General features: G+C 33.2%; 1 protein-coding gene across 1 annotated transcript in view; it reads left to right on the top strand.

Annotated features, from left to right (window-relative positions):
* DACH1 (dachshund family transcription factor 1) overlaps positions 1-27,528 on the top strand; it is a 424,345-nt gene that overhangs the window by 376,425 nt on the left and 20,392 nt on the right. The window contains exons 8-10 of the mRNA XM_044249859.1: positions 9,829-9,976; positions 13,046-13,189; positions 13,724-13,792. Coding sequence (XP_044105794.1) covers positions 9,829-9,976; positions 13,046-13,189; positions 13,724-13,792 — 361 coding nt within the window. The remainder of the gene's footprint in view (positions 1-9,828; positions 9,977-13,045; positions 13,190-13,723; positions 13,793-27,528) is intronic.

Raw genomic sequence — 27,528 nt, 5'->3', positions numbered from 1 at the left:
CACGTGGAAGACCCAGCTGTAGATTTTTCCCAGATTCCTACGATTCCAACTTAATCTGTTCATGGGTTTGACTGAACCATGGCATTGGACCGTTTCCAGCAATTTAAGATTTTAAACTTGCTACGCTAATCAAGTTGGTTTAGAAATACTGATATATGTATATTCAACCTTAATAAAAGCTTTGATGAAAATGACCTGGGCATTTGAAAAATCATTCTGCCTTAATGTTCTCCTTATTGCCAGCTTGATGGGAGGAATCTAACTGTTTAAGTTTGTCTGATTTACTCAACGACAGCACACCAGTTCTAATAAATATTTAGTTATTTTTAAACTGCTGGCCTTCCAGTGAGGAAATGATATGTTTAGTCACTTAGAATATGTCTAATATAAAAGAATCCAAAAAATCCCTTCTTTCATAAATAAGTTTGTTTCAGTTAATAGGATTTCTTCAAAGAATAGACTTCAAAAAGCTATACAAAACTTTCCACGGATTTCCTATGTAGTCCTCAGGATGTATATTTTACGTACAGTACATTATGAATCAAAAATACTTACAGTTAACAATAACATAGAGCATGGAGCCAAAATAAGAGTGTTTGGGATACAAGAAAGTATAATTTTCTTGCCCACACATGAAGCGATCATGTGGACCCCAGATGGAGATTTTGGCCATCTACTTCTCCATATTTGGAGTAGCTAATAATAAGAATGTACTTGTAGATATTGTGCTGTTAATTTTTGTTTTTTTTAAGTTTTACTCTAGCTCTCAATTCTTAGTGGATATTTTTCTGTACACATTTCCTACCATACTAAACTTTCTCCCAGTAGAAATGTAATTAATTTTATTTACCTCTCCAAGGACATAACAGAAGGCCTTTAATGTAACATATCTTCTCATCTATTAATGTGGCATTTTTAATACTAATGTAATTAGAGTCTCCAGAACTGTATTCAACTTTAAGGTTTTATATCTCAGTAATTGAAATAAATCATCCATCTAGCCTTAACTTAATCAAGACCAAATAATTGATTATATTTAAAAATAAACATAGACTTTTTTTTTCTAAATTTGACCCATATTATTATTTTCTTATGTGGTAGAATTTTTAATGAATTACTCTTTTGTGAAATTAAATGATTTCAGAAAATATCCCTCAACATTTCTGAATTTATACTCTGAAAGAGGAAATAATTAATTTTGTTATATTTTTAGCTCCATATGAAGCAAAGAAAAAGCTAAGGGTTTACTTAAAAGTCTCTCTCCAGTTGTATGTATCTTCGTTAACTAAAATGTCTTTAAGCAGGAAAGTGTTCATTTAATTTAAGTTTCAGTGGAGAAAACATTTCTGGGTTTTATCAGTATACCCCCGTTTGCCCATCTGAAAAGTGGGTGTACACATGGACTCTGGCATTTTAAGTCAGATGCTGTCAGTTTGGCTGCATTATCCACCACCCTCCCCCCTACCACACACACCGGAAATGAATCTACATCACCTCAAACTATAATTATTTCTTAAAAAAAGAAGAAAAAAGAAAAGAAAACCCCAGTTTTAAAAAATGTACATATTTTAGACAAATATCTTATTAAAAGTATCTCTAGACTTAATATACTCTCCTTCCTGACCTTCCAACCAGTCTTGTGGACATATTTTAGCAAGAGTTGATGATGGGACAATAGTCAAGGCAAACTACATTGTTTATTGCTAGTCTCAAATCACAGGGATCTGGGTTCATCAAAGTTGAAAGACCTACAGTAAGAATACTTTGTTAAGAATAAATTATGCTTGTCACTTTCAGTGCATTCATATATGTGTATATAAGCTGAAATAAAAATTAAAAATCTTACTGAGTTCCATGCATGGGAATACATCCATATAAACAATACACGCATGTACACATATATGCATGTACACATATATACATGTACACACATATACACATATACATATATATGGGATTTATGTCTAGTAACGGTTTCACATCATTTTTCAAAAGGTTATGAATGCTAGCTTTTTTTATTATTGCCACATTTATTGAGTTACAGTAATATTCTAGGAATGGTATAGAATATTTAAGTAGTCATGACCCTGGCTTATTGGGCATACAGTATAAATGTGTTTGCTGCCCAAATTCTAATTTGAGTAATTACATTCTGCCTACCTCAATTTCCTCTGCAATTTGAATTATATATAACAGGGTTCTCTGCTTTCTATTTCAAAATGGTAACATACTTTTTGTGTAGTAAATCTAAAGATCCATATTTCTTTTGGAGCTATTTTATTAGGGTGGCAATGAAAAACATTTGAGTTAAAAATATTTGCATGTTTCAAATCATACAATACCATATGTGGAATTAAAGCTTTATTATGTATTCTTACTATTTTAATTAAATCAAAGACATTGGGTCATATTTAAATTTAATGTTTAGATGTCTCTTTTTTCTTATAATTAATGACCAAAAGCCCTTTAAAACATGTTTAAGTGTTTATTGTTCCAATATTAAATAATTTAATCTTCTGATACTCTATAATTTGATAAATCTCAATTTTAAAATTGGTAATGGTTGGTACAGTTGTCCCTGCCATGACATATCAATATTGAATTTTCATAAATTTTTTTTCTTTCTGTTTTCAAGGAGGACCTGTAGAAAAAGACTACATACTAGTATTTTAAATATACCATATATACTATACATACTAAATATATATATATATATATAGTATAATAATTTCACTTTAGTGAGTGATATGGATTCATTCCAGGTTTTCCTTTTTAGGATTTTTTAAAAACTTTGTTTTATGTGGAATTTTGTTTTTCTCAATGTGGGCAATCTTTTATTATGCCTTCCTTATTCAAACATGTCCATGGAGAACTCCCTGTGAAATTTTAGGGGAGGATACTAGAATTTTAGTGTCAATTTACTAAATGTGACCCCTTCAAACCTTGAATACCCAATTAAAAAACACACTTAAAGAAGGATTTTACTCTCTTTTCTTAATCTGAGCTTTCATGCTATAAATCAGAGCTACAATCTGTTTGTGCACAGGATTGGGAACAAATAGTTTACATTGTTTGTCTTATTATAAGAATTAATTAAAATGACTTACAAATATTAAAATAGGAATAGGTAAATAAATAAAAAAAGAAAGGTAAAATAAGGCAGAGAATATAAAAATTAGTTATAAATGAGGTTAACATTGAACATATATGCTGTAGGGGGTATATGATGACAGTTTGGTTCACTATGATTTGTCTCTCTGGAGGAATTAAAGAAATAAAGGAAGACCTAAAAGGATAAGAATTGTTAAAAGCACAGTATATGGCAAGTCACATATTGAATCACTATGGTCTAATAAATGCACATAATACAACTATGGTACTTATGAAGTATTCTCTAATTTCTGTGTTTGACAAAAGAAAATGAAGAAGAATCTGACTTACTGTTAAGACCAACATATTCGGCTTATGCATCTTCCAATCTTGACATTTCAATCTTACGGCCGATGATATTATATTTTATACATTTAAAAGAAGTTAATAGTTTTGTATTTGCATTTTTCATACATCATTTTAATTATAACAGAGTTAGACAAAATACTCCGGAGGAAACTTTCAAAAAGATCAACAACAAAATAGGATATTGACTTCAAAATATGGGTAGACTAAGATCAGATATATTGATGTTACATTATATCTTTTTATGTTTAATCATACTTAGATATTCTAAGTGTTTTTTTTTCTCATTACCAACTTGTGAAAAAAGCTCATTAACAAACAAACAAACAGTGAAATATGTCTAATATTCTAAAAACACAGTTTACTCTGGTAAAGAGAATAGCATTAATCTTTTAAAAGTCTGAATTATATACCATACTCACTAATGTATATTGTATACCGTTTCAATAATAATAATGATAATAGTAAAAACTAATATTTATGGAACAATCTTCCTGTATCATTATATAGGAAAAGTACTCCTGTGTGTGTCTTCTACTCTCAGTAGAAACATCACTTCACTTCTTAACTGACTTCACTTCAGCCACATCACTTCCGTTCTTACATTTCTCACCAAATGTCTGGTAGTTGTTTCCACACCAAGCAGTTCTGCAACACTGGCTGGATTCCCTACAATTTAACTCAGTTCTGACACTGTCTACCTGGAGATAGCCTCAGCTCGCACAGGGTATGAGTTCAGTCCTACAAGATTGCCACTTACCCAGATGTCAGATGCCAGTTGCAAATCCAGGTTGCAGTCTGTGCTCCTGACCAACTGGCTATTTTTTTTTTAAGATTTTATATATTTATTTGACAGACAGAGATCACAAGTAGGCAGAGAGGCAGGCAGAGAGAGAGAGAGAAGTGGGGGAAGCAGGCTCCCCTCTGAGCAGAGATCCCAGCCCAGGACCCTGGGATCATGACCTGAGCCGAAGGCAGAGGCTTTAACCCACTGAGCCACCCAGGCGCCCCCCAACTGGCTATTGATCAGAGGTTCCCATCACCCCCTCCTTGGGTTCAGTTAATTTATTAGAGCAGCTCACAGAACTTAGGAAAACATTGTACTTGCTAGGTTACCAGTTTATTTTCAAGGGATATAACTCAGGAACAGTCAGATGGAAGGTATGCATACGGCAAGGTATGTGGGAAGGGGTGAAGAGCTCTCGTGTCTTCTCTGAGCACATGACCTCCCAAGTACTTCCACGGGATGACCAAACCAGAAACCCTTTGAACTCTGCCCCTTTGAGTTTTCCTAGAGGTTTCATTTAGATATGGTTGATTAAACCACCCATAGTTGGTGATTAATTCAACCTCAACCCCTCTGTCCTCCCAGAGGTCAGGGGAGTGGGGGATGAAAGTTTCAACCCTCCAATCACGGATTTGGTTTCCCTGACAACCAGCCCCCATTTCTAGGGCTTTCCAAAAGTCACCTTATTAAAAAAACTTACGTGTAGTTGGGGTGGGGTTTATGAATAACAAAAGACAGCCATTTCATCAGTTCATTCTTTTTTTTTTTTTTAAAGATTTTATTTATTTATTTGACAGAGAGAAATCACAAGTAGGCAGAGAGGCAGGCAGAGAGAGAGGGGGAAGCAGGCTCCCTGCTGAGCAGAGAGCCCGATGCGGGACTCGATCCCAGGACTCTGAGATCATGACCTGAGCCGAAGGCAGCGGCTTAACCCACTGAGCCACCCAGGCGCCCCTCATCAGTTCATTCTTATCAGTTAGGAAATTCCACCCATTGTAGGATTTTTGTGCCCAAATGGGATGAAGACTAAATATGTATGTTTCTTTCTTCTTTCCTTTCTTTCTTTCTTTTTTAAAAATATTATTTATTTGGGAGAGAGCAAGAGCTAGAGAGCAAGCACATAAATAGGGGGGAGGACAGAGAGAGAGGGAGAAACAAGAGTCCCCTCTGAGCAGGGAGCCTGTGTGGAACCCAGGACCCTGGAATCATGACCTGAGCTGAAGGTAGACACTTAACCACCTGAGCCAGCCAGGCGCTTCCCCAAATATGTTTCTCATTATAAACCACAATATCTACAGTCCATCTCTATGCTAATTCTGTGTGATATTACATTGTATCATCTTCATAATCCTATACAGTGGATTTCATGATCATCCACATTTTCCAGACGAGTCAAATGGAGTATTGTATGATCAAGGTCATACAATGGTGGTGGAGTCTGGATTTAAACATAGGTAGGATAATTACAGAGCCCATGTTGCTATATCACCATACATGATCCTATGAATCACAAGATGGGTTTTATATCTGGAAGTGCTTTTGAGGGAGTATTTATTATTGACCGATTTTTGAGAACAAGAGTCATAGCATTAAACTAAGAATCCTTGTATCTTTTGTTATAAGGCCTCCTGTGAACATGCATTAATTGATGCTGCTCTAGCATACATTTGTTTCTCCATAAAAGTTCCTGGTTTCCAGGGACACCATTGCTTCTCATCCTGGAAAGAAACATTAAAAGAAAAAACGTAAATAAGCTTGGTAACTCTCACCTAAGCTTAGTCAATTTACTAGTTTGGGATTTTGAGCTAGTCATCAGATCATTCTGAACCATTTTTTTTTTTTTCTTTTCAGCTTTCAAAGGTTTTAATCGGAATGAGCAAATGACTGAAATCCCCTTCAACTTAGATATTTACTCATTAAAAGTAATGCATTCTTGAGCAGAATTTTGTCACATCAATTCCAGTGACACTCAAAGAACTTCAGTTACCATATGATTCTGAAAAGTTTTTGTATAAAAACCAAACATGGCCAAATAAACTTTTCCTCTAGGATCCAACTAGTAAATTAAGAAATGTTTGCCTTCGTTATCAGTATTACTTTAACGTCTCTTATGTGAGAAGATATTTGCACTATCTAGGCTATAGAAGTTAGTTGAAAACTTGTTAAATCAATTACAATGCCCTTCTGAAAAGAAATATGTATAGACTGGTTCTTTGGGAAATGCTTAAAATAATCTAATTTACAAGGTAGATCATTTTAGAAAATGAAAACATTTGTGTATATGACCACAATTATGCCTCACCTATGGGAGAGAAATTTGAGGCCAACCAACCATTGGCTCTTATTGCTATGCCACAGAGTAAGCTTAAAACGCATTTCTTCGGAATTGTCATTGTCAAACATCGTAACTGACCTCCCCCTGGAGAAAAATTCATGTTTTAAACCTTGTGTCTTTTGCTGTAATTCATCATCACAGAATTGTCATTGCAGAATTTTGCCTAATACTGCATGTCCACATGAGACTCAGCATTTAGTGTGACCTTTGCATATGATCTACCTGGAAAATTTACAGAAGTTACACAAATCTGAAAGTACTATTATCACTGATGGTTAAAATGGTGTCCTAATGATTTGTGGACGTTTCGAACACTACTTGCTCTTGCTTTTCCCAGCCCCCTGCTGCACTGAAATTTAATCGGTTTTTCTGTATTTTTTGCAGCAAAGCTGTCACAGGCAATAACATATTTTTGCATATGTATCAGTTTGGCTCTAGTGCAGATTTTTGTTCACACTGGACTCCTACTGATATGCACTGATTTAAAGTCTAAAAATGAAACTTAATTTTATATAGCTTATAAGGAGTCCCTGGAGGGTATTGGATCTTAAAGCTAGTATTTTTCAGACATAATCAGCAGGAATAGGTAATGCATTACCATTAGGGACATTAGCAGCAACTGTAACAAAAGAAAACAGTAAACATAAATGCTCTTAGCAACTTCATACATTACAACAAATATTAATATAAAATTACACAAATTAGAGATGCAGTTTAACATTATTCAACATGTTTATTCATAATGATTGTTTCATATTTAAAGAACACCAAAATATTGTGTTTTGTCAGCCAAGGACAATAATAGTTTAATAGTAATTTATTTTAAACAGCTACTGATAATACAACCAATCAACACATTAAGTGGTGCCAACATTGGCATCTTGCTAAATAATCTCTAGACATTGCACAGAGAGTACATCTTTCAAAGATAAGTCAACAAGAGCAATCAGAGCAGAAAATTAGAATTTGGTATCTTAGAATTAAAATACAGCTAAACTAAAGTTTTAATTGGGGTGATCTAAAAGGGCACTTGATGTAATGATCTCTTTCATTTGTTACTAATTGTTTGTTCCTGATGAAGAAGAAACATACACAGGAATGTTGCTGAATTGAGTTAAGATGGCAGTTTCCTTAGCAGCTATGTTTTATTGTTAAAAACAAAAGAGTAGGGAGGGGCAAACAACCATGTAGAAACCCTCCAGCTCGTTTCATATCACAAGAATTATACCAGGAAGTTCAGGGTCAGGTATAACAAACATGAAATAATTTATATGTGCTTGAAAAGAGATTAAATGGCTTATGATAATGTTACATAGGTGAGCCGATCTAAAGGGACACCTCTGTCAAGCTAACAAGTTAAGCCAGAGTAGAAATTCCCAGTTCAGACTGCTTATGTTGTCTCCTGCAAGAGGGCTCGTATCCTAGAGTATATCTATAAATGGCCCCACTTCCACTTCATTTATAATTTCAGTTGAAAATTTTAGTCTCCGTGGGGCACCTGGGTGGCTCAGTCTATTAAGCATCCGACTTTTGATTTCAGTTCAGTTCATGATCTGCACTCAGTGTGGAGTCTGCTTGAGATTCTCTCTCCCTTACCCTGGGCCTCTTCCTGGGTCTCTCCCCTGCATGTGCTCTCTCTCTCTCAAATAAATAAAATCTTTAAGAAAAGGAAGAAAGAAAGAAAGAAAGAAAGAAAGAAAGAAAGAAAGAAAGAAAATAAATTTTAGTCTCTGATGTTCGCAGACCAAGGCAAAATATCTCCTACTTCAAAAAGGCATTTTGTGTTGCTGAGTTGATAAGGATAGAAATTTTAGCTCTAATTTTTAGTAATGATTTTCTAAAGGATTTTAGGAGAAAACATGTGAAGAATACTTGTTCTGTGTCTTACATGTTCTTATAATCTCATTTTCAAGAATCTCAGAATATTACAAAATTCTTTGATTAGCCAAGAGTAAATCAACATACATGTATACGTCTTATACAAGAGTTTCTATTACGTATTATATAAATCAACTTTATTTTACCATATATTCTTGAGATATACTGTCAAATAGTCCCCTAAAAGTTATTCTCAATTTATTATAACCATTTTAAATTACTTTTTAAAAATAACACACTATTAACACACTAAGTTTGGGATCCCTTGCATATATTATATACCTCAAGAAAAATATACCAGTACTGTAATTTCTAGTCAACAAATTTTTAGAATCTACTCTATGTAGGCACTCTCTGGACTCCACGGGACAAAGGACCATATGAGAGAAAATGTCCCTACCTCAGAGAGTTTACATTTAGTGCAGAAGACCCTGCATAAAGTGATTAAAAAAATACATGAATACATGAATGACAATATTACATGATAATAAATGATAGGAAGAATTCTAAGCAGGGAATAACAGAAGGCTATTGCAGATAGTGTGGTAAAAAAAAAAAAAAGGCCTTTCTTCTTCTTCTTATTTTTTTTTTTTAAAGATTTTATTTATTTATCTGAGAGAGTGAGTGAAAGACAGAACACATAAACAGGGCAGAGGAAGAAGCAGACTCCCCCACTGAGCAGGGAGGCCGACACGAGTCTCGATCCCAGGACCCCAGGATCATGACCCTAGCCTAAGGTAGACGCTCAACCGACTAAGCCTCCCAGGTGCACCAGAAAAGACCTTTGTTGAGTGGTGACTGAACAAAGGTGAAATGAAGTTAGGGCATGAGCCACACAAAAATTGGGAGGAAAAGCATTAAGGAGAATGGAAAAAGAAAATCTCTGGTGCAGAAGTCGATTTTCTTGAGAAATGGAAAGATGAGCATTGTGTCCAGTGTGATCTCAGTAGGGACTGGTGGAGACTGAGCTCCAAGAGATACGTGGGTCTTGCCAGGATCCTTTGGGATTATATAAACCATATCAGGTTATCACTTATGTAAGAGCTCCAGTAGAATTTTCTTCTCGGTTCTTCTTTTTCCTGGTTCTTATTTTTTAGCATGCTTATGTGCTGCCCTCATTTAGCTTTAGATCTAGATATCCTAATTAGAAGCTATTGAACCTGCCTGGCAAAAATATCTGTCTTCCTACGAGAGTTAAATTAGATTTAGAAATTTTGTGCTTTAGTTGAAGTGCTTGTCCTAGTGAATACGGAGTGAATAAACAGGAATGAAAGAATTTGATAAGTTGGTTCTTTTTTAAAAATGTTTTTAAGTAATAATGAAATGTGCTTTGCACCAAAATATCACAATTCTGAATGCCTTCTTTGTACAGGGGCTCTTGAAAGTTGCCATAGATAATGCCAGAGCTCAAGAAAAACAAGTCCAACTGGAAAAAACAGAGCTGAAGATGGATTTTTTAAGGGAAAGAGAACTGAGGGAAACACTCGAGAAGCAGCTGGCTATGGAACAAAAGAATAGAGGTATTTCTGAATTTCCAAATAAGCCTAATACTTTCTATAAAATATATAGCAGAACAGTACTCTATGTTTGGTGATTTACTATGAGACTACAGGTTTTTTGTTAATTTACTTATAGTTGAGGTTTGCATCAGGATTTGAATCCTGGGTTCATTGTGCTTTTTCATCTCCAGAGTATAGAAGAGTTTCTCTTCTATTCATACCTCAGGGAGTTGAAATATATCTGTTATACCATTAGTCACATAATTTTTATTGCTCATAGAGCTTAACAAATAATTTTAAGATAAGAGTGAGCTCTGATGAGAGCCATGAGAAAAAATTTTATATTCATTCACAATTGCCTTTGAAAAACTTAAGAGTTAAAGTCATAGAGCTAACATAGAAAATACTGATTAGTCAAGCGAAGCAGATTTAGTAAGATATTTATCAACTGAAATTGAAGACTGATGACTATCTGAACAAGTGACCAAAGTTGAGTGTTTGTATAATTTTCTTTCTGAATGCCTCATTTTCATCCAACAAGGTCAAGTACACATTAGTGTAGAAACCCGTATGAATTTTTATTGGGTAAAAATAATGATATTACCAATCTATGAATTGCTTCTTCTAATACACTTTCCAGTGCATGTATAGATAATTTTGAAGGTCATTCATATTTGTGTGTTTATATTATGTATGAGATTAAAAGTATTTTCTTTACAACCAACTTTCCCATTGCCTCAACTCTACGATTCTCGTAAGTACTCTAGAGGAGGAGCACCTATTCCCGCATTTAATAAGTGTCCAATAAAAATATTCCACATGTTCTCCTTTTATGTGTTTGATACCATCATTTGAAAATCATTGTTCCTGTTTTGTTTTTCAAACCAGCAAGATTTGGTAGGTTTTTACATTAGTTTTTATAAAGCAATAGCTAGTGGGTTCCTGGAATGAGGCTGATTTCGGGAAACCATCATCACCCATGTATAGCACTCATCTAGATAATGTGGTTTCACATAGATTTGGGTACTAAAGTAATGAAAACAAGATAAACATTAATAATGGGATGTGTTCTTTGTGGGTAATGAAGACTGGTCAAAGGGTTCATTATATAGAACCATTTTTCATGAGACAGCCATGTCTTGATTTTGTTCTCACCTGGAGAAGTCTTTTTTCTTTTCTTTTTTTCTTTCTAACAAGACTTAAAGGTAGACGCTTAAATTCATAAAGTAATACTTGGCTACTTGAGAGAACTTTAGAATTTTATTGGTTTGAATCATTTGGAAGACTTATGTTGTTTTTTTCTTTAACCACTAGAGGGCAAAACACTTCACAGATCACATCATGCACCTCCCATTTAATTAATTGTGAACAATAAATTAAAGGTAATAGCTATCAATAATTATCTATTATAAATGTGTCCATTGAAGCAGTGTACTACCCTGAAGAGAGAACATGACAGTACTATTCGATTCAATCACGGAAGAGGAAACAATAAGCACTCAATGGCAAGACACTGGGTATTGAGATTTTAGTCCCGTAAAAGTATACAATTCAAATAAGTAATTCAGAAATTACTGTGTTTTTTTTTCCAAAGAAACTTATAAACAATCATCTTTGGAAAGGGATACAACAGGCAAATGATTTTTGCTAAGATAAGCATACGATTTTCATTCTACTAAGTAAAAGAATTAACATTTTTCAAAACCAATTTTGTTTTTATTATAAGACTGTAGCCAACATGTATTTTGACTTTAAAAAGTCTCTATTAATATATGTCACCAGCAGCAATAAACTCAACAAGTCAGTGGTTTGCCACCTTAATAGTATTAATAATTATAAAAACGGGACATATGAAGTTTAGAAATTAAAACAAATTCTTACTTGAACCTTTATTATCTTATTTTATATTTTGACTAAATACTGCATTAAATAAAAATGTTGTTATTCTTTCATCTGTGGTAAGAAATCAAATAGTAAACTTGGAGTGACTACTCCCTATGACTAATTCTACCAAGAGGGTATTCTTTTACTGATTTTGTCATACTCGCATTCACATCCACAATGTTTATCAATCAGGAAAAAGAAGATTCCAAAGAAAAACGTTTGTGTGCTCCCCTGAGGCTGACTGGTTACCTCATATGCATTGTGAAAACTAAAATAATGATCATACTGAAAGTATAGCTAACATATATTTGAATAGCATTTATTTGTTACTATTTATTGATTACATATTATATACAAATACTTAAATTGTCAAGTAGGAGAAAATATAATAATTAACTTTTTGTGTCATAATCTGGTTTTGTATATCAATCCCACATTATTGTCAGCTGTAGCTGATATTCTTATCAATAAGGTTTCATACTCTACCAGATTTCAGCAGAGAAAAAGATAATTTTCTTGAAATATATTATAGCGCATATATATTTGTTTTGAAGAAATTGTTGATATCTCTGAGCAAATTACATTAGCTTTGCTCCCCCCAAAAGACAGTTCCTATGTTAATAATTAAGAATGTTTGCCCCTTATAGACAATCATATTTATTGCATTTTTTTTTAATTTCAAGAAAAAATTCTTAAAAACCCAACTGGTATAACTATTTAGTAAAACAGCTACAGGGGAAATGCTCCATTTACTATTCAAAATTGGTGCTTCATTAAAAGATAGAAGGCACACTTAAAAAGGTTTGTATTATTCTAACTACTCTGTACTATTCTGCTTCAAGGGCAGAGACTAATCCACAAAATTCATTTAATCAGGCTTCCTTTATCAGTGTATATAAATATTTACTAAAATTAATTTCCCCTTAAATCAGTCTCTCATTTGACAATTAAAGGCATCTTTGTAATAAGATAGTTCAAGGTTAAGTAAAAATTGGCCTCCTTGGATATTTTACTGGGATTTATTTTAGGTAACGGTGGGATTTTTTGAACTTCCTCTACATAGGTAGATTCTGTCCAGGAGGGGAGAAAAGGGAAAAAAAAAAAAAAAAGAATATTATTTGAAAAACATAGATTATTTGTAAGCATTGGTAATTTGGAGCATGGCAAAAACTTTTTAAAATATAATACCTTAACCCTCTTTTCTAGCCATAGTTCAAAAGAGGCTAAAGAAGGAGAAGAAGGCAAAGAGAAAATTACAGGAAGCCCTGGAATTTGAGACAAAGCGTCGTGAGCAAGCAGAACAAACACTAAAACAGGCAGCTTCTACGGATAGTCTCAGGGTCTTAAATGGTAAGAGGGGGCATCTTTATGCATGGCTAGCTAACATTTCACTTATTAGCACTAAAAAGACAATTTCACCCTGTGTTTGTCGAGATATATATATATAGATAGATGTATCTGTGTATCTACTATCTAGTGACTCATTCAACTGTGCTCCTAGCAGAAAGCCTCACAGGCAGTCATCCCCCAAGTTGGGCAATGTTTGATTTCATAGAAGCCTTCACCTGCCTGTTACTACTTAACTTGATTATCTGGAACCTGACATTGCTTTCCCGTGTAGCTAAGTCTGTCTCTACCAAAATAGGATAAATATTACTCGGAGAACGTCCCAAACCCTTCCCGTGTCATGAACAATTTTGCGTTACTTACTGATCTCTCCAAATATTTTGATCATTCTTATGGTTCTAGTCTCTGTTAAACCTTTACAAGATGCCAAAGATTTATGTAATTTTAATACAGCACCCAAGTAACAGGTTGCTCTTTTTTTAAAGGACCACAACATCAAATGAAATATGTGTCACTCTTACCTTTCTGTGCTTTTAGACTCTCTGACCCCAGAGATAGAAGCTGACCGCAGCGGCAGCCGAACAGATGCTGAAAGGACAATACAAGGTAGGAATTTGCAAAAGGCTATAAATCTAGATCTTGCTATATGAGTTTTTCCTCAGCTTTAGCCTGCTATTCAAGCATGTAGCCTACCATCTGGGCCACATCAAAACAAGTTCAAACAAGGTCAAGTTCATCTTGCTTGTTTATATGAGTGAATTCATTTTGTGCTGATAGATTTTCTTTAAATTAACGGGTCATTTCTGTTTATACAATGCAATTAAAAAGGAATAATTAATTTTAAACAATGTATGATTTAATCTTGGACACAGTAAATGTGCTTTATTGAATGCTTGAAGCCCAGTCTAATGCGGGAAGGGTTTATAAGTCCTGTACCATCTGAATAAAAGCATGGGCTAATCATATAGGTAGTTCTTAAATTTGAAAATTTCTCCTTCTCATTTTTGTGACAGATACTGCAAGGTACATGCAAAATAGACTGGTTGAATGTTAACAATAAATAAGATTGTTTAGTCCTCTGTGGATTTTCTGAATGTTCTCTATGCCATTATATACATTTTAATAACACAAATCTGCTGAGCAAAATCATATATAGAATACTAAAGGGAGTTGTATTAAACACTCAGAAGAACTAAATATGTATATTGCCGAGACCATACTATTAGGAAAGAACAAAATCTGAAGGTAACATTTATAGTCTAACATCTATTCTAGGCAATAAACTCAGTCTAACAACATGAATACTAAACAGTAAAAAGAGCATTTGTTTTCTATTTTAAATGAAGATGGTTCTTCAAAGGGAAGCCTAAAATGATTAACTGCTATAATCCTCCCAATTGCTTTTATTTTGCATTTTAAGCTCAATCATTTTGGGGATATTGTTTGACATTAATTGTGCTACTTAATCAGCTCCGAAAGTGTCAACTTTGGTTTAGTGTAAAGGAAATGTACTTTTGTAAAGTATCAAATATCCAATAAGTAAAAATCAGAAACTTGCAGGAACATTCCTGAAGAACATTTTTGCCTATATATATTTTACCTGAAACCATGATAATTATTTTTTAAATCCTGAGGCTCAAACCATATGTTATTATGAGATATCTCCTTGTATATACAAGATTAATGCAATTGTAGATGTAGAAAAGTCTTTTTTTTTTCAGAGCATTATGGATATTAGCGAAATTCTATGGGTGTGTTCATGTATAATCTTATTAAAATCATCAGATTTCTGTTGTGTCTCTTTTAAAAGTCGCATACACATGTTAACAAATGAGTAATAGCAAAGCCAGTCCTCTTTATCAGGGATGATAACCTCAATCAGGTCAATATAAATATCAGCCCTGATTTGTATGTTCAGGGACCACTCGTGCATTAACTTAGCTATGGCCAAAGAAGGTCTAAAAAAGCCCATGAGTCTCCAGGTAGAAGTGATATATATATTATCTGTTATCCACAGAATCTTCAGGGTTGTCAAATCAATCCAAGAAAAATTATAGACAATACATTCCTGCATATTAATGGAAGATTTGTTTTCAATGTTAAGAAGTGATTAGTCAATGGTTAAACACCTTGCATAACTGACATAATGTTTATTCCAGTAATTTGCTATCAGTAAAATTTTGGTCATCAGTAAGGCTAGGGTTATTTTAATTTGAATTTGTAAAATTCACATATATTCAAATATACACATTAATATGCATAAACTCTTGCTGTATAAAGTTGAAGTTTTGACAACTCCTCTTTTCTATTGTGATTTGCTTATTCCAAGTAAAATTTTAAATCATAAATTGCCTTCCTTTTGCTATCCAAAGTGTTCTCAATTGGGTAACAAAGAAAACCCACCCAAACAACTTTATAATTAAGGCAATAAAACATTTGAAGAATAGTTATACATAGTGATTTAAAGCCAAATATAAATGATTATGGAGTTATTTAATGCTTTGCTTTAGCTGTAATATAAAATCTTAATCATTGAATTCATTTGTTCAGCCAGTCAATTAAAAATATGTTCCTTAATTCTAATGTGAACAATTAGCAATACTCTACTTCTTGTATACTTCAAAATGCATAATTAGTTTTCAGTAAAACCCCTAACTCATGTTCATGGTTTTAATTAGATAATATGATTTTTTCTCAAATGTAATAAAAAATATGGATGAATCTGTATTTTTATATTTTAGTGGCTAAAAAGTCTTTTACCAAAAGTTGAACCACCCAAGTCTTTTAAAATATCAGGCAAACCCAAGAGATCTTCTTTTGCTACTCTAACATCACTAAATAAGTTTTTAGCCCCCTGAGCCTTTTTTTTTTTTCAAACCTTAGTCTAAATGAATACATTTCGAAGCCAACAGAACAAAATTAGCTGTGAACAGAAGAGATCAAAGATAAAAAACTAGTTAGTTAAGTTCCTAGTTGAAGCACAACAATGAGAAAGGCAAAGAAGAAAGAACCGGAACTCATTGTTAATTTGTGAAATGGTCTATGTCATGCCTTTGGGAGCCACGAGCACCTGCCGCATCACAGTGTTAAGAACAACACAAACGTGGCCTGTTCCTCACTTTGCTTTCTCCGTTTTGGTGTCCCCAAGCCTAGGTGTCATGATACTCTGTATTCTTTCTCGCTCCCAGTCCAACCATAAGTGAAATTATTCTGTGTTCCAAAATAAACTGAACTTACTTGGGAAAAGCAAAGGAAACCCACATTTCTCTCTGCTTGTCATGTATTTATTTATTTTTAACATTCTGGCAATAAATAAATGCCATTCTTGGCCCAAGAGTTCATCACCTAGCAGTTGGGCACTTAAAATACTGCTCCAGTGCCAGGTAATTACCCCCAAATAAGCACCTCAGGTTAGTTAGACTAAACATTGCCTCATTGGCATTTAATACCACCGTTTCTGTAAAACTATAGAGGAGGTGAGGAGGGAACCAGAGAGCAGTTTAGAAAATATTCCTGAGCAAAGAGGCCCTAAATAATTACTTACTTATGATAAGTAAAGTAAATCAGCTCATCCTACATAGGGATAAATTCTTCATTGTTCATATTTCTAGTAGCTAACTCAAAAATTCATGAGTTTGGTGGCGATATTATGGATAGAGAATAAACATCAAAAAAATTAAAAAAAAAAACAACTTGTTTCAGGAGCTGAATTATATGGTGATTAACTCTCATGCCTTGAATCTTGCAGATTTATATGGCATAATTTGTGTTGGAAAATTTTATCTTACTTTAAATTTTTTTGTAAGATCTTTTGAATATGCAGAGTAGACTGAGTGCATATAAATACTCGTTGGACACTGTTTTGGACTAGTTAATAAATAGCCTCCAAAACCCTTTCTGCCCCCACACATATGAATGCCCATCCCCACACGATCTGTAGCCAAATCTATAATACAATGGCTTTCTGGAGCTACGTTCTAATTTCTTCTTAATCTCTCTCCTTGGCAATTGCACCCACTTAGATGGTTTAACTTTTATGCTTTGACAATTTAAAAAAATACATCTCTCTCCAGACCATTCAGACATTTCTTAAGAGGTCCAGGTTATACCCAACTTTTATTTGGCTGTCTCGCAGACACTGCAAGGTTCAGTGCACAAAACCAAAAGGATCGTTCACTCCCAGCAAACCTCTCTTCATCCAGTGTTCCTTCCCTATGGAACTGTTATCTGCCCAGTCTGGCATCCTCAATCTATACTAAGGGAGAGCAGAGCACACATTTCCCTCTCTCATCCTCCACACCCAGTTACAGCTCTTCCCCTTGTCCTGGAACCCTCTCTTCTTTTTTTTGATTTCCTGAAAGCCCCACATCTTCCTCCACCTATCAGGGACATAATTCCTTCGTCCTTGTCTTTACTTACCCAATGTTGAAATCTCATTTTTAGAAGTTACTGCTTCCAGGAATGCTTCCTTGAGACTCCACCTCCACCCCTGCAGGACCTCCCTGCCCCCTGGGTCTAATTGAGCCTCTGAAGGTTGTTACCATACCTCTCACTTCTCCACAGTCTCCTGCTGGGCATTTGTAGTTCCTTGTTCAATGTCTTCTTCCTCTCCCTGGAAGGTAGCCAAGAGGGTGTGAACCATGTCTATTTTGGTCACTAATGTGACCTGTATGTTTGACACATATGTATCAATGTGTCATGTGTTTGTGCCCCATTTACAGTGCTGAATGTTTGCTATACTGTAAAAGAAGGTTATCTGCCTTTGATGACTTAGGACCTGATTGATATTGTGAATACCAAGGGTCCTCATTGTTCTGATATTTCTCAGACTTTGGTTGGAGAGACAGATGTAAGGAAGTAAGGATAATATAGTTTTACCTCAGAAAGTCAGAACTACAAATTTGGGTAGAATTAATTTTCATTTATCTGATTGCTGCATTAACAGTATGTGTTTAGGCTTCTTGTATGTGTGCATAATGTTACTTTTTTGTTTGTACATTTGACATAAGATTTGGATTCTGTAAATATGCACTTACACCCACTTTTTTCCATTTAAATAATATTTAATTTAACATGATGTGGTCACATTTCTTAAATAATACTTTCATCTGTTGTTTAATGTACATTAACCTTAAGCTTCTTTTTTAATTGCTTATAATTTTACATGAACAAAATATTCTTCATAAATTATTTAGGTTATCAATATATTGACGAACTATAACTATGTTATAACTATAACTATGTTATAACAATCATGGGTTAGTGCTGTTTTATCTATGTCTTTTATCAATTTTAAGAGTTGGAAAGTTCACTTTCAAAATAGTAACTTTGGCTTCTTTTTAAGAAAACCTGTCTTTTTAAACCAAAAAAGAATTGGTAGAATCAATGGAAATGTGGACCATAGTTCCTCTGACATCTTAGAATATCTGCAAGTTATGTTTGCAAAATCTTGACTTCACTTGAGAGTACATCTCTTTTATTTATATCCAATGGCCGTAATCAAAACTGTTTGGCTTTTTATTCTTTTTTTGACTGATCTCAGATCATAGAAAATCAAATATTCTTCCAATAAAAGGACATAAAAGACTTGCCTTCACATTAACAATCTTTTTTTTCCAATTAAAAAAAAAGTCTCCTTTCTGCTTCCTAGATATTTAAAGATACATGCTGAATTTAAAAATTGTTTATTTTTCAACAATATTGATTGAACACTGATGGTATGCCAAGTATGCTTTTATGATGTTGTTGCTTTCGCTCTAGGAAATGACTTTAAAGATCAATTAAATCTCTTCATTTTGCAAACAAGAAAAGTGAGACTTAGGGAGGAAACATGACTTGTTAAAGGTTATATCATCAGTTACCCAGAGTTGGGAATGGAATTTAGTTCGGTTGCTTTTCACATTCCCTTATTTTCTTCCTGATTATTTTGAGATTAGTATTGTTAAAATGTGCTCTTCTTGCTCTTTTAAAATATGTGATTATTTATTTAGTCACTTACAGTTCCAAAGCATCATCATGCATATCATTTTTATGAGGGGAATTTATATCATTTATCAGAATTTTTTATTGACTCAAATGTTTGAGCATGCATTGAATTTCCCAGTAACACAAATTTCTTTCATTTAGATTTAGGAATATTATCCAATTGATGATGACTATTTGCTTATTAAAATAGTGAGGTGGTTTGGAAACTGTTATTTTTTGAGCCTTTCCTGTATGTATGTATTCTAATTTAAAGGTAAGATAACTAAAGTTCAGAGTGGCTAATTAATATTCTCACATTTACACTCTGAGTTAGTGGGGTCACAGACATTTGAATCCATATTTATGACTCCAAAGTCCTTGTTCTATCCTCCGTGCATTTCTGTCTAGACTTCTATCTTTTCTAAAATAACTACTTCCATGCCTATCACCCAGTTTGAACAGTTAGCACATTGTTAATGACTTAAGAAGTTCAAAGCAGTCTACTGACAGGAACTAGAGAATGGTATATAATTGGGGAAAAGAAAGGTTTCTTTTCCAGCTTTTTACTTTTCAATTCATCGTTATGCCTATACCATGTTTATAGACACTTCCAGACACACTGGGGAAAACTCACTCTTTAGTGAAAAAAACAAAGGATCAATAAAAGATACTAAGAAATTAATCATATTTAGATAAAAGATTTATCCACATCCCTACCACTTAACATGCAATGAGCTTAAGATAAATTTGAAATCAGACAAAAATCTAATTGCGACTTAATGTAAGACATTTAGAGAGCCTCTTCATTTCTTTTGTAGTGTGTGTTTGAACAGAGTTACCAAATGATATTCCAAGATTTTTACCCTGTAATGGGCTTAACTTGAAACTTACTTAAACTTATCATTTCTAAAACCTTTTTGAAAGGAATTTTTAAATTTAATTTCATATAATTGTCTTACATGCATTTCTATGTTTAATACTCAAAAAAAGACCCTTACGTTTAATGTAGAAGTAGGGGTTCTTTTAGCCACAGCTACAGAACTAGCAATTAAGAAAGATCAGAGTTGGGTCTAGAATCAAATCTCTGTTCCACTACTTTTTTTTTCTCTTTAGTAATTGCTTAACCTCAGAGAGTTGTTAGAAGGATTAAATAAATTAATCCATGTAAGGCACTCAACATCTACCAGACAATAGTATGCGTACAGTTAAGTTTTAGCTGTTAATATGACATTTTATTATTATGAGTTAACATATTTACAGTGCCTAGCAACTGATAAACGCTGAAGCTATTATTACTCTGATATATAATTTACTTTTCTTTTTTCAGAAAATTGGTCTTTATAACATCATGTTGATTTAGTCCCCTAGTAAAGTGTTTGTAGAAATTTATAAGAATGTTGGAAACAAACAGGATTTGTACACACAAATATGAACCTAACTTTTCATATTTGAAGATGTTTTTATTTAGCTTAAAAGTGGGAAGGGGGAGGGTTTTATGGAAAGAAAGAAAGACAAAAGGAAAAAATGAGAAGGTTGATCAAAACTGGTTTCCAGACTGCTTGCACTGTATATTAACTATTGTTGAGTTACTCACAAATAATGTAATTACCATCAGGATCACCTCAAACTCTTTTTCTTGATCTTAAAAAAAATAATTATTAGAATTATGTTACTATGAACAACACAAAACAATAATAAATTTATTTCTAGTTTCTTGGCACTGGTTTCTGGTGTTTGGCAGCATTTCAATACAGCTAATCAATTTGAGACAGCATTGATTAAGTTGAACAAAAGATGATATTGATTGCAGCCTGTAGCCAATAAACAAGCTATTGTTCCATAGTTATCATAGGTCATTGTTAACTACTCATTTAACTAGACAGAGTTATTATTATTAAATAGAAAGTCTCAGAGACACTCATGAATTGGATATTTTATAAAATTTTAAGAATAATGTTTTCTTATAATTGCATATATTATTCTTTTAAGAAATACTTAATAAAGGAAATCTTGTTTTTGAACATTGGTGGCTGTGTTTAAACACCAAATGCTGAAGGCCTTTTTATAGGTTTTTGTTGGAAATGGTTCCTTCATAATTTAAACTCATTATACATGAAATGAGACCTAGCAGGCAGTTAAGTATGAAGATGCTGAAAATAGTAATAAGATATAGTTCGTTATAATTATTACTTATTAAAAATTATTTTCAGTGTATTATTTCCATAGACCTAACCTTCTAAACCCTCGGTTCTGATGGGAAAAAAGCGTGATTCTCATTATTATGTTCGTGTTGAGCTGTGACATAACACAAGGTTTTGTCCTGTCATTTCAATTCTTACTCCATTGCCCAAACATTATGCAGATTAAATTAAGGCAAAATGATTGGGCTTGGTTTGTAATGTAGTTGACATCATTTTCCTTAGTAAATGCAATATAATAGGTGGTAGCTTCTATGACAATTCAGAGGATATAGGGAATATCAGGAATAATTAATTAGAATTGGAGATTTAGAGAGTATAAAAAGGATATTGTACAACAAAATTAGGATTAAATATTGACACAGACCAATTATTTACAGAAAATACAGTGTTTTGTTAGCACAGATACAACTGAATTAAATTGGCTTTTTCATAAATGTGTTTGTGGCTTCGCTTGAATACTGCCTGAAGACCATAATCAAAGAACAGTGATAAATGGAAATTGGGAAAGGTATTAGCAGGGGGCCTGAAAGATCAATGCTAGATCCATTTTGATTTAACATCATAATTAGTGATATGGAACAGTGGTTAAACAGAGTGTATCAATGAAATTCACAGATGATCCTAATTTAGAAGGCGTAACATACATCTGTGTGGACGGTGTAAGTAGGCAATAGAAATTTAGGGAATATAGGAATCTCAGGATGAATGAAATGAAATTACCTTTTTAAGAAAGAAAATTTAATTTTAAGATCTATGGGGTTTAAAAAATGTTAAAATTCACAAAATGTCAATGACAGTATGTGTCTACTTATAGCTTTTCAAAGTTCTATACTAACAGTGAATGGCTATAGGAGTGAGAGAAAGGTCAGAGGATGGGTAGAAAAATAAGCCTCTGTCATTTTAATATTATATATTTTTATTAATGATACTTTTTACTGTTATGAATACCAGACAGTTGAAGAAATTGGTTTTACATTGTGATCAATACATTCCATTAATTTCTTATTTAGATAGTATATTCTCATCTTTGGTTTTAAGAAAAATTTATTTAAAATAAGTTTTTGCTTTGAATCTTCTTACCTTTATTATCAAAACTGGTTTCAAAAGAAAAAATTATCAAAAGAAAAAATTGACGGCCATTATATCCAATTAACTTACTCACTTACGATTGTTGCAATAGAAACTGTATGTAATGCCTACCAAAGCTGAAGAGGGTTGCCATTTTGAAATATAGATTAGAACTAACTCCAGTGGTTCATTTTCATATAGCCTGCTTCCTCTTTTTGTATCCACTCTTAGACAGTGAAAGTAACCTGGCCATCTAAGAGTACCTTTAATATTCACAGTAATTTCTTTGAGACAAAACAGAAATAGATTTTTATTTTCTGAAAAATGTTATTTATACTCTAGGAGTTATAAAAGTTAACTGAAAATATTTAAATTACAGAAAAAGAACCCCCACTTTAAGGTCTATTCAATAAATGACAGGATTTGTGTGCACAAAATAAAAAAAAATTGGTACATAAACACCTGGTGATGGGAAGCATGCCATCAATTTTGATAGCATGTATACGTGTCGACATTCAACTTATATAACACCCTTTGCTATAAATTCTTCTTTAAGAAAATAAGACATCATCATTCAGACTATAAATGTAAAAATGCTTATGGTGCATTATTCCACCTCCTATGGTTAGGGACAGAATGCAGACATGCCACAATAATGTTTTTTATTTCGACTGTTCGAACCATATTAATGAGAACATCATTTTGGAGAACTAATTATTTCTATTTGTCTTGTGTCACACTTTCTAATTCCCTTATATTAGCACAGCCAAAGCAAATTAATTGCTTTTCCAGCAGTTGAACCTTGTCCAAGAATGAGCTCACATTCCCTTCCAGTTTCCCTGTTTCTGGGAGTGCATTGTGTCAGAAATTTCTCTTGATACTAAACATAGTCTAGAGAATATCTTTACAGATTTCTGTGCACTCACTTGATGAAATTTATAAGTTTAAGTGACCCGCCAGGAAAGATAAAGTTCTTAGCTGCAAGATTATACATCAAAACAGTTAAAGTGAAATTAAAATTAAATGAATGAATCTCACTGAAGCAAAAAAAGCAGTAATTAATGGTTCCCTTAATTGTCTTCATAAAATATTTGCATGGGTCTAATTTGCATAATTTGCATGTATTAATTAATCTTTCAAAGGAATTTTGTGCTGAGAGAAGCCAAAAAATCTCTTTGTTTTATTTAACATCTAATGAAATATTTATCTTCTTTAATGAACTTCTCATCTTCATTAAAATAAAAATTGCACAAGTTTGTATGTTTTAAATGTTTTTATAATTGAAGTATTCAAAAAATCTCTTTAGACTTACAACAGCTGAAAAACAAACACATTATTTAACATTCAGTATCATTTTAACAACAGCAACACTTTAAAAAAAAAGTCCAATTCCACTTTCTCAAAGGTGGCAGAGCATTTGGTAAATGAATAAATGAATATAGCTATTTGGTTTTAAAAGTAAGATTTAGAAAGGCCCGATCATTTCTTTCAATGGTAATCTGATTTTTATGGCTGAAATAGTGGGCAACTAGAGGGTATATATGAGAAAAATCAGTATGTTTAATTGTTTGGGAAATGGTTCACTGGTTGAAAATATTTTAACTGGTTCAAAGAAATTAGTCCATTAAAAATCCACTCACTATTATTAACAATTCCTAGATTGACTGACAGTATTTCCTGGCAGGAGCTATACAGTCCCAACTTTATTCTAAATCTGACTGCTGGAGATTTGCAGCAGGGGCTTCTCCTCTCACAAACTGAGATTGTAGTGAAGACCAAGAAACGTGCCTTGGAAGGGATGAAATTCAAAATTTCATCAAGTGCCAAATAGTACATATTCACAAAAGCTAGGGAAGAGCGTGGCGAGAGAGCCCAGAAGTTAAACAGACATAAGGGAAGGGAAATTGATGACTCGTTAATGGTATTTATTCTTTTTGATGCCACAGTCCTACAGAACATTCCAAAGAAGAACATCGGTTAACATTTTCTAAAGCAATTTCAAGTTTGCACAGGTTTTTCACATACATCATTTTTGTCGATCTTCACTTCAAGCCCATTTTATAGTTGAGGAAACTAAGGCACACGAACATAAAGCAGATTTGCCTGGAATCAAACTGTGAGCTCAGGACCTCCGAGTCCTTTTGACTCCAAATGCCTTGATCCTATGTGACATCAATCTTTTTATCCCATGATGATTTATGAAGTGGCTATGAGTGGCTAATTATTAAGCCAGGTAATGAGGGTGGCATAAATTTATAAGGATTAAGATTCGAAATGCAAATATATAGTTCTTTCCATGTAAAGTTTAGTAATGAGATAAAATCAATTAAATTGACTTTGGTTTCTTCTAGGATCATCTTTATGCAAGTAAAAAGGCATTTTCGTTAAGCCGTGGACATTTCTCAGCCCTGCAACCACTCTCATGAAGTTTTCCCTAACATAAAAGGAAAAATTAAATCTATTAGATGACAGAAATGATCAGTTACAAAATAAATGCCAATACAGATTTTTCCCTAACAGTGATAATTTATTTAATAAATAACTGATATCTAAAGGATTAAAATTGAACATTAAAATGACTTAGTTCTAGGAGTGATAGAATGAGAACCATAATCTACTGTCAAAACTATCATTCATTAATGTTGTGACCCCGATAACTCACTTCACCTGCTAAGACCTGTCCGAATACTGATACTTTTACCCTGTTAAAATGTCAAAGGCATTTCACTTTTTATGAGTGTGGACATGACACACATAGACACAGCATGTGTCGTGCTCCATTATGGATAAATTGGATTCTGGATTCAGACTGCCTGGGTTCAGATCACCACACTCACTGTGTATTATGTGTATAACACAGAGTGTGTAACTTAAACTTTTTGATTTTTGGAGTCCCCCATCTGTGAAACACAGAAAATGATCACAATATCCACCTCACAGAACTGTTAGGAAATTAAATGAATTAATACATGTGAAGAACTTGGAACAGTGCTCAGTAGACAGTAAAAGCTAAAAAGACTTTGCTATTTTTACAATTATGCACAAATTTAAATATAATAATACTTACAATAGTATTCATTCTTGGTAAAAATTAAACATGCTTTGGATCTAAAAGATTATTTTAAGCCAATAATTTTTTCCCCATATGTGATACATACTTTTTCTTTTAGCGTGTTTTAAGCTGGAAAATGCAAATTATATTTACCAGATTTTCCAGGGCATTTAAAAAATTCATGACAGAGTGTGAATTTCAATATTTATGTCAATTTAAATAATATGGTTTGAAGAGATTTATTTACAGCCACATATACTATGTGATTATTTATCTCTTTGCAAATTAAATAAAAGATAAACTGGTTATTTTTGACTCATTTAAGATGGAAGTGTTAGAGCATCTTAATTTTTTTATTATATTTGGCAAATTTCTCTTAATATGGTTTGTATTTTCATATAGCGTGGAGTAACTGCAGACTCTTCTAATTCATATATAATCATACTCGAGAGATAGTAAATCTCCACTTAAGCTTACTAATTACACCTATAAAACCATGAATGATGGCTACAAATTATTGGATCTGACTCTCATTCTTTATTTATTTCTCCCTGGGAGAAAGAGCACTGGATGGGGAGATTTTAGCCCATAAATTATTCCCATACATAATCAGGTTTGCTGTGTTTAACTTTGATTCCATACTATTCTTTTATATTAACTGATGAAATTTCCATTTTTATAGATTAAGAGCTAATTAATTGATTTCCATGATAAAATTATATTTACTTATAGCTATAATTTCAATGTCTTCATTTTTTCTTATGGATTTTACTGATTTCTCTAGTTCTATTTTGTTTTAAGCTACCAGTCTTTTCACTTGTTTTTATATATTCTCTAGCAATCTTATATGAAATGTCACAGTGAGGGCTTATCCTTAGTTAAAGTGTTGGGAATGGAAAAGAATTTTGCAAATGAGAAAAGATTAGATGTGAGACAACAGGCACAGAAAGTACATTCCTCGGCTAAGTCCAACAGATGGTTCCAGGTTCCAGCCCAAGTGGGACCATAAACTCAATTACTACTACATTTTTTTTTTCCTGAGAGAATTCCAAAACTATTTACTTTTATGTAAATTGTAGATTTTTAAAAAATACTGTGGAAGTCTAAATAACATCAGTGTTTATTAACAGTCTTTGATAATAGTAAGAGTAAAATTCTCTCAATGTAAAAAAACTCATACAATGTCAGATTATGTCAACACAAACTAAACTGAAAACAGCAATTAAGTCACGGGTATATAGAACAATGGTTCTCTAAATTTTTTTAGAATGAATACAATGATATCCCCTAACTACTTTGATTACAGACATGGTTTTGAGATAGAATTTTCAGACTCACTTGCTCACATCTTTCTTCAAATTTTTGCAATTCAGATTAATCCCATTGTGTTAGGCACTTCATTGATATGATTATTGCAAAGGATTAAAAATACCCAGTAACTTACTTTGTAAATTTTAATTATTTTTCTTAAATTATTAGATTGAGAAGTATTTCAAGAAATTGCAAAAGATCTTTACTACAGAGGGTTGATGAATTATATGCTATAGCTCCTAGGCTGTATTTCCCTAAGAATTCAGAATCAATTCTGGTTAACAAATCTCAAAGACTCAGTGAATGAAAACAGTGAAGTAAATATGGTAGATAAAAAGAAAAATATTCGGGGCGCCTGGGTGGCTCAGTGGGTTAAAGCCTCTGCTGTCGGCTCAGGTCATGATCTCAGGGTCCTGGGATTGAGCCCCACATCGGGCTCTCTGCTCAGCGGGGAGCCTGCTTTCCTTCCTCTCTCTCTGCCTGCCTCTCTGCCTACTTGTGATCTCTATCTGTCAAATAAATAAAAAAAAAAAAATTAAAAAAAAAGAAAAATATTCATGGCATGGCACTCATGCTTATGGTCTTTTGAAGTAAATTTCTTACAATTCTTATTTTTCCCAGGGGACCTCACTGAGATTTGTGACATATTTGTGCTAACTTTCTAAGGCTTACCGGCAGCAGAATCAAAATATGGTTCTAAAAAAACGATTTCTCCATACCATGTTATCCCACTATTTGTAGATATT

Source organism: Neovison vison, chromosome 5 (assembly GCF_020171115.1).
Source record: "Neovison vison isolate M4711 chromosome 5, ASM_NN_V1, whole genome shotgun sequence".
In the NCBI taxonomy this organism is placed as follows: Eukaryota; Metazoa; Chordata; class Mammalia; order Carnivora; family Mustelidae; genus Neogale; species Neogale vison.
This window is presented reverse-complemented; position numbering and strand designations above follow the sequence as displayed.